Raw genomic sequence first — 8,413 nt, forward strand, 5'->3', positions numbered from 1 at the left:
GCCTTGGCCTGGCGGGACAGGAACCGGGCCGAGGCGGAGCTGGAGGCGGCGTCGGTCCGTGCTTGGACCGACGTGGCGTCGGCATGGGCGCGAGCCGGCGCGGAGCCGGCCTGGCGCGAGACGCCGGAGGGCACGGTGGTGGCGGCGACGGTCTTTGAGCCATCGTCGGTGAGGGAGCACAGCCGCGGAGGCCGGGCTGAGGTGGTGATCCCCGACCGGGAGGTCGTGTAGGTGGCCGATGACACCCCACCGCGGGCCGACGTGGTCGAGCGAGCGGGGACTGATGGGGGTGGATGCGGCATCGTTCTGGAAGAGACGCTGCGGGCGGCGGTGTTGAAGGCGCCACCGGTTTTGGAGAAGGCACCGCGGGCGGCGGTGCCGGAGCCCACCCCGACAACTGGGTCGGAGACGGCGACACAGGGCGTCCCGGCGTCCGGGTCAGAGACGGCTACGCGGGGCGTCCCGGTGTCCGGGTCATCGTCGGCGCTGGGAGGGGCGTCGGAGGAGGCGCTGGCCGCGTCGCGAGCGGCCAGCGGGGAGTACGCCTTGGTGCCACGGCAGGGAGGGCGCCGAGCTGCCGTGCCGCAGCCGGCGCGGAGCGGGGGCGCCGTTGTCTTCGGGCCTCAGACCCAGGAGGAGGCGGCGCTTGACGCCGTCAGTCGCCGCCTGCGAGGCTGGACGGAATGGCTCAAGGCCTTCGCCCAGGCCGAGGTCGAGCGGACGCGCAACCTGGAGCGCGCCGTTCTGGTAAGTCTTCTTGTAATTTCTTCTTTGTGGGTGCGCGCCAGCGCACCCACTGGGTGTAGCCCCCGAGGTTCGGGCCAACTAGGTAGTAGTTGGGTTGAATCTTTAGAGTGTTGGCCTTGTTCTGATTTCTGCTTTCTTTAGCATCTCGACGCCTTCCGGGTCGCCGCCTACAATTGTCTCCGGGGCAAGCACCGGGAGCTCATGGAGCAGCTTGCCGCCAAGGAGGAGGAGCTCCACGTCGCCGCAGCTATTCTTGTGCTCTTTTCTAGTGGGGGCGCGCTAGCGCACCCACAAGGACGCCGAGCTGAAGGCGGCCCTTGCCAAGGCGGCCGATCTGGAGAAGGCGCTCGAGGAGTGCGACCGCGCCATCGAACGGGAGCGGGATGGTACGTTGCTTGAGGCGCAGCACCTGGAAGAGTTCATCTCTAGTAAATGATTTTTCTTGTCATTTGCCGGGTCGAGATCCGGCCTTTCTTCCTTGTTGTTCTTCTTCTAACTCGCTTCTTCCTTTGCGGCAGGGGCCTTCCCGGAGACGCAACGGCTGGCGGAGGAAGCCGTCCACTATCAGCGCGACCCGACCGGCGCCGTTGGGTCCTGGACGGATCCGCGGGTGGCCTGGACCTTCCCGGAGATCATAGCCGCCGCTGAGGCCCACCTGTAGGTCCTGGGAACGCAGTTGGGGCGGCTTTCCTAGGCCGGCACCGCAATGACGGCGGCCCTATGGCCGGACTACGACCAACCGAGCAGCTTCTCACGCATGGCGCATTGGTTGGAGACGGGGTCGGACCGGCTTGGCGAGTGGCGCGTCTCCGCCACTCGTGCTGGTGCTGAGATGGTGCTCCGGTTCACGTTGTCCTGGCATCCGGACATGCAGCTGGACACGTTGATGGGCCAGCGGTCCGGTTTGGAGCAGCTCTTGCAGGAGCAAGCCGGCCGGATCACCTCCCGGGCCAGCTACATCGCCGAGTTTGGCTTCCATGACGAGTTCCATCCGGAGCGGACAGAAGATGACAGGGCCGTGGACGGCGACGACTACGGCTTGCTCCTCCATGGTCCGGAGGGGTGCTCGGAGGAGACGGGCATCTATCGCGACGCGGGTGCTGAGGAGGACACCGGCGCCTCGCTGGACCTGGAGGCCGCCAGGGGAGAGTCGTCGACGTCGTGACGCGGCGCTGGAGATGCCCAAGACACTTTGTGTAAAATCTGTTAAATAGCAAGTCCACCCACCCACTGGCGGTTTTTAGGGTGTAATGAACCCGGGTCGTGGGCCTTTTCTTAAATACTTGTGTAGATGTCGTGGGTGCTTTTGCTTTTTGCCTTTCGTTTTTTGGACCGATTTCATGCGTTTTTCCTTTCTCAAACATCCCCCCCCCCACGAGTCGGACGGCCGAGGCTCCAGTCTGTGATAAGGAATTCTGTTCTTTGAGAGGAGCGCGCAAGACTTGGGTCCCTCGAAACGTTGAGCGCGAGCGAAACACCCACTGGGCCGGCTGGCGGCAATCCGGTGAAGCCGGTTGGCAAGCAGCCGGTTGTGAGGCTGTTCATTTGATGAATGGTGGACCGGGTTGATCGACCTAGCAGCCTTTGACTTAGTGTATGAAGCGTAAAGGAGCTTTCGACCGTTGTCCTTGCCAGCCGACAGCCAAAGCTAGATCTATGGCTTTAGGGTGAAGTGGGGGACCGCGGCATCCTAACTTTATCAGGAATCACCAAGTAAGGCGGCGGGGTGGCGACCGAGCCGGCCAGCCCCCGAGCCCCCGGGTCGAGCGAGTCGGACCGGTGGCCGGGTTCAGTAGTATAATGATGCAAAAATAGGGACACAATAAATCGGTCGACAAAAGGCAGCCCCCGAGTCTCGTTCGGGGACCCCATGGTTTCATGCGTTTACAAAAGGCGACGATACATACGATCGTGCGACTAACAGTAAAACGGGCGGAGGAGTTCCGCGTTCCACGGCCGGGTCGTTTCTTCACCGGCAGTGTCCTTCTTGCGCTTCCTGGACTTGCGTGCGTCGATGAGGTAGTAGGCGTTGCGGTCGCGCAAGGCCCTGCTCACGATGAATGGGCCCTCCCATGGAGGGGACAGCTTGTGCTGGCCTGCCTGCTCTTGGACAAGTCGGAGGACAAGGTCGCCCTCGCGGAACGCGATGGGCTTGATCTTCTTGCTGTGGTAGTGCCTCAGGCCTTGCTGGTAGATGGCTGAGCGACTGAGCGCCAGGAGGCATGTGAGGGAGTCCTGGATTAGGGGGCCTCCAGACAGCCGAACTATATCCTTTGGCCGGACTATTGGACTATGAGGATACAAGATTGAAGACTTCGTCCCATGTCCGGATAGGACGATCCTTGGCATGGAAGGCAAGCTAGGCAATACGGATATGTAGATCTCCTCACTTGTAGCCGACTCTGTGTAACCCTAGCCCTCTCCGGTGTCTATATAAACCAGAGGGTTTAGTCCGTAGGACAACAGACAATCATACCATAAGCTAGCTTCTAGGGTTTAGCCTCTACGATATCGTGGTAGATCAACTCTTGTAATACTCATATCATCAAGAACAATCAAGCAGGACGTAGGGTTTTACCTCCATCAAGAGTGCTCGAACCTGGGTAAACATTGTGTCCTCTGTTTCCTGTTACCATCCGCCTTAGACGCATAGTTCGGAACCCCCTACCCTAGATCCGCCGGTATTGACACCGACATTGTGCTTCTTCAAGCAGGTCGACGCAATCTTCACGGGCTTCTCTGGCTTCGGCTTCGGTGTACATCGCGACGTGCTGCGAGTCGAACTCAACATCGGTCGGGCCGACGTCTTTGGCTTCATAGACGAGGAAGAACGGGGTGAACCCGGTCGACCACTTCGGCATGGTGAGTAGACTCCAGAGAACGGCTGGCAACTCGTCAAGCGAGCTGCCGGGTGAGCGGATGAGTGGCTCGACGAGTTGCAGCTTGACGCCGGACAGGATGAGTCCATTGCCCAGCTCGACCTACCCGTTGGACTGCGGATGCGCAATGGAGGCCAGGTCAAGGCGGATGCCGGAGACGGAGCAGTATTGCTCGAGTGCGCCCTTGGCGAAGTTGGTGCCGTTGTCGGTGATGATGATGTTCGGCATGCCGTAGTGCACCGCTATGTCCTTGATGAATCGGACGGCTGTTGGCCCGTCCAGTTTCTTGATTGGTCTTGCCACGATCCACTTGGTGAATTTTTCCATTGCCACCAGCAAGTGCGTCATGCCGCCTCGAGCGGTTTTGAAGGGTCCCACCATGTCGAGTCCCCAGACCGCAAAGGGCCAGGCGATCGGTATGGTGCGGAGTGCTGACGCCGGCTGATGGCTGCGTTTGCTGAAGTGCTGGCATCCCTCACACTTGAGGACGAGCGACTCGGCATCTTGGAGGGCCGTGGGCCAGTAGAAACCATGGCGCAACGCCTTGGCCACCAGGGATCGTGATGCAGTGTGGTGCCCGCACTCGCCCAGATGTATGTCGAGGAGGATGTTGATGCCCCGTTCCTGCTCGACGCAGCGCTGGAACATGCCGGTGAAGCTGCACTTGAAGAGCTCGTTGTTGATGATGTTGTAGGCGGACGCCCGGCGCTGCACTTGCCGAGCTTCGGTCTCGTCCATGGGGAGAACCCCGTTCTCCAAAAATTCTGATATTGGGAGGGCCCAAGATGGAGCCGTAACCACGGCGAAGACGGCCACCAGGGTGGGTTCCGAGTCGGCAGCCCCCGAGCCGGGTTGAGTAGCCCCCGGGTCGGGGATGGCGAAGGCCGGGTCTAGGACGATGGTGGCTGGGTCGAGCTGAGCAGCCCCTGGGCTGGGTTCAGCAGTCCCCGGGCCGGGTTGAGGTGCGGCCAGGTCGTCTGGAACGTGGATGGACTCGGAGTCCGGCGATGGCTTGACGGACGGCTTGCGCAGGTGCTCGAGGGAGAGGCCGGACGGGATGGCTTGTCGTGATGAGGCGATCTTGGCTAGTGTGTCGGCTGCTTCGTTCTCCACGCGCGGGACGTGGAGGAACTCGTAGCCCTCGAAGGATCCGGACAGCTTCTGGACGAGGAAGCGGTAGCTTGCCATGTTGGAGTCACGGGCGTCCCATTCGTCGGAGCACTGCTGCACCACCAGGTCCGAGTCGCCGTAGCACAGGATGCACCGGATGCCGAGTTCCTTTGCAAGCCGGAGGCCGTGCACAAGGACTTCGTACTCGGCGACGTTGTTGGAGGCGGCGAACTGGATCTGGAGCGCGTAGTGGAGCCGATCGACCTTTTTTGACGACAGTACGATGCCGTCCCCCAAGCCGAGTCGCATCTTGGACCCGTCGAAGTGCATGCGCCAATGCGTCGAGTCAGGAGGCGGCGTCAAGTACTGGGTGTCGGTCCAGTCGACGAGGAAGTCAGCCAGGGCTTGAGACTTGATCGCGGTGCGGGGCTCGTAGAGGATGGTGTGGCCGGCTAGCTGGATCGCCCACTTGGCAACCCGGCCAGAGGTATCCCGACACCCGATGATTTCTCCGATAGGCGCCATGCTGACCACGGTGCCAACATGCTCTTAGAAATACTGCTTCAGCTTCTTGGCGGTGAAGTACACGCCATAACACATCTTCTGGTAGTGCGAGTAGTTCTTCTTGGAGATGAAGAGCACCTCGCTCAGGTAGTAGACTGGGCACTGGACGGCTTGGATCTTGCCCTTCTCTGGTCGCTCAACCACCAGCACCGTGCTGACCGCCCGCGAGGTAGCGGCTACGTAGAGAAACAGCGGCTCCTTGTCGGTCGGCGCGACCAGGACTGGTGCAGTGGAGAGCATGCGCTTGAGGTATTGGAAGGCCTCGTCTGACTTGCCGTTCCATTCGAATGGGCTCGTCTTCTTCATTAGCTGGTACAGGGGTAGCGCCCTCTCGCCCAGCCGGCTTAGAAACCGGCTGACCGAGGCCAAGCATCCGGTGAACTTCTGGACATCGTGCAGCCGAGCAGTCTTGCGCAAGCGCTCGATGGCCTTGATCTTCTCCAGGTTCGCCTCAATGCTGCATTCCGAGACAAGGAAGCCGATTAGCTTTCCGGTCGGGACGCCGAAGACGCATTTTTTTCGGGTTAAGCTTGACCTTGTATTCGTGGAGGTTGGCGAAGGTTTCCTTCAAATCGTCGAGGAGCGTGAGGTGCTGCTTGCTCTTCACCATGATGTCGTCCACGTATACGTGGATATTGCGGCCGAGTTGCGGCAGCAGGCTTTTCTGCATGCAGCGCTGGAAGGTGGCGCCGGCGTTCTTCAAGCCGAACGACATGGTGATGTAGCAATACGCCCCAAAGGGCATGATGTAGGACGTCTTCAGGGCGTCGGCCGGGTCCACCTTGATCTGGTGGTAGCCGGAGTAAGCGTCCAGGAAGGACAGGAGCTCACACCCGACGGTCGAGTCGATGACTTGGTCGATCCACGGGAAGGCGAACGGATCCTTGGGACAGGCCTTGTTGAGGCTGGTGTAGTCGATACACATGCGCCAGGTCTTGTTCCTCTTTAGGACGAGGACTAGATTGGCCAGCCACTCGGGGTGAAACACTTCCATTATGAAGCCGGCCACCAAAAGCTTGGCAACCTCTTCAACAATGGTTCTTCTCTTCTCTTCGGAAAATCGTCGTAGGGGTTGACGGACAGGCTTGGGGTCCTTGCGGACATGAAGTTTGTGCTCGGGCTACTTCCTCGGGATACCCGACATGTCCTTGGCGGTCCATGTGAAGATATCCCGATTCTCACGGAGGAACTCGACGAGCTCACCTTCCTATTTGCTGTCGAGGCGGGCGCCTATGACAACGTACTTGCTGCAGGTGGGGTCTTCTGGGTTGAGCTTCACTTTCTTGGTCTCCTAGGAGGGCTTGAAGGCAGCCTCGTCGGCCGGGTCCGGGGTCGTGATCGATGCGGCGGAGGACTTGCCTGCCAGGGCGACGATCCGTTCGAGCTGGCGCCTCTCCTCGGCAATGACCAGCGACTCGACCAACTTGGCGCCATCTCGGGCACACTCCAGGGACTTGTGGTAATCGCCAGTGATGGTGATGAGGCCCTTGGGACCCGACATCTTCATCTTGAGGTACGCGTAGTGGGGAACCGCCATGAACTTGGCGAGCGCGGGCCGGACCAGCAATGCGTGATACGTGCTGGACAAGTCCACCACCTCAAACCAGATCGGTTCGCGCCGGAAGTGGCTGCTGTCACCGAATAGGACATCTAGCCAGACCTGGCCAATGGGGGAGCAGGAGAGGCCGGGCACGATGCCGTGGAAGATCGTTCGGGTTGGCTCCAAGTCCTCGGCCTTGAGGCCGAGCTTGGTCATCGTGTAGCGGTAGAGGATGTTGATGATGTTGCCGCCGTCGATGAGGACTCGGGAGAACTTGCATGTGCACCGCGCGACGATGGTGGTGTTGACATGAGGGCGTAACCACCCGGACTCGGCATGACTGCCGAGTGATCCTCCCGGGTCCAGGTGATCAGGCGGTCCGACCAATGCATGAACTCCGGCTTGGCCGGGACGACGGTGTTCACCTCCTGCTGAAGGAGGCGCTTGCTGCGCTTGTTGTCACCGAGGCTGGTGAAGATGACGTAGGCTGTGTTCTGGTCCGGGTAGGCGTCGTCGCGCATCGTGCCGCCAGTTGGAGGCGGCTGTCCCGCGCCTGGAGCCAGAGCTAGAGGGGCGGGATGTCGCCCCTCATGATGCGCTTGGTGATGGCGCACTGCCGAAGCGTTTGTGTGGAGGGTCTTGCGCCGCTGTGGTGCTTGCCGGTTTGCCGGTGCTTCGCCGCCGGCTCTGCCGCGGGCTCGGTGGTCGCGACGAGCCGGTTGTCGTGATGCGGCGCCGGCTGGTCAGCCTTGTGGTTGTTGTTCTGGTGATGCTGCTGCCGGCTACTTTCGCTGGCCGGCTTCAAAGGGGGAGCCGGCTTCGCCTTGTCGGCTTCATCCAGCGCCACCTAGATCTTCAGGGCGGAGTCGGCGTTGGCGTACTTATCCGCCCTCACCATGACCGCGGCCATGGTGGCCGGCTCGGAGCGTAAGAGCTTGTACTTGAGGACGGTGCCGTCTCGGCACCCGCTGACGAAGTACTGGAATGCCTGGACTTCATGGACGTTCTCGCAGCAATTCCGGAGCTCGGTCTAGCGTGCGAGGTACTCGCGACCGGTCTCCATAGGCCCTTGCACGCACATGGTGAGCTGGCTAGGGCGACCGGATCGCTTGTAGGTCCCCGTGAAGTTGCGGACGAAGGCTTCCCCAAAGTCCACCCACGTGTTGATGCTGCCCATCGGCAGGCTGTTCAACCACGTTCGGGCCGACCCTTGGAGCATGAGTGGTGCGCAGCGCATGGCGAGACGATGATTGGCACCGGTGATGCCAATGGTCGTGGTGTAGTTGATGAGCCAGTCTTCTGGCTTCACCATCCCGTTGTACATGGGGGTGTCGTGGGGAGCATGAATCCTTTGGGGAAGGGATCCTCCCGGATGCGCGGGCCGAAGCACGCCGGCCCGATAGCGCCACCCTCCTCCACCTCCAGGGAGCGAGCGAGTTGACCGAGGCGGTGGCGAGCGTCGGTGTCGTTGATGGCACGTGGGCCGAGTCGACTTGCGGTCAGGCCACGGGGGGCCGGGTCGGTTGGAGCCGGACGCCGGCCATGCTGGCCGAGTCCGCGCTGGATCTCTAGG

General features: G+C 61.2%; 1 protein-coding gene across 1 annotated transcript; it reads right to left on the reverse strand.

Moving 5' to 3' along the window:
- Window positions 1-3,728: 3,728 nt before the first annotated feature.
- On the reverse strand, window positions 3,729-7,361 carry LOC147978840 (uncharacterized). Its single transcript, XM_087514913.1, has 5 exons — window positions 7,225-7,361; window positions 6,905-7,180; window positions 5,804-6,205; window positions 5,335-5,757; window positions 3,729-5,262 (listed from the first exon to the last, which is right to left on the reverse strand). Exons 1-5 carry the CDS (start codon window positions 7,359-7,361, stop codon window positions 3,729-3,731), a joined length of 2,772 nt encoding a protein of 923 aa, XP_087371039.1.
- Between the last annotated feature and the right edge of the window lie 1,052 nt (window positions 7,362-8,413).

Source organism: Triticum urartu, chromosome 3A, assembly GCF_056163025.1.
Source record: "Triticum urartu cultivar PI428250 chromosome 3A, HENAU_Tu73, whole genome shotgun sequence".
NCBI lineage: Eukaryota > Viridiplantae > Streptophyta > Magnoliopsida > Poales > Poaceae > Triticum > Triticum urartu.

What these genes read in the sequence shown, in the direction of transcription:
- LOC147978840 (XM_087514913.1), bottom strand. Translation starts at nt 7,361, where the DNA reads ATGCGCGACGACGCCTACCCGGACCAGAACACAGCCTACGTCATCTTC. An exon ending in AAGCCGGAGTTCATGCATTG is followed by an intron (nt 7,181 to 7,224) that starts GTCGGACCGCCT and finishes ATCACTCGGCAG; the next exon opens with TCATGCCGAGTCCGGGTGGT. An exon ending in CCGAAAAAAATGCGTCTTCG is followed by an intron (nt 5,758 to 5,803) that starts GCGTCCCGACCG and finishes CTCGGAATGCAG; the next exon opens with CATTGAGGCGAACCTGGAGA.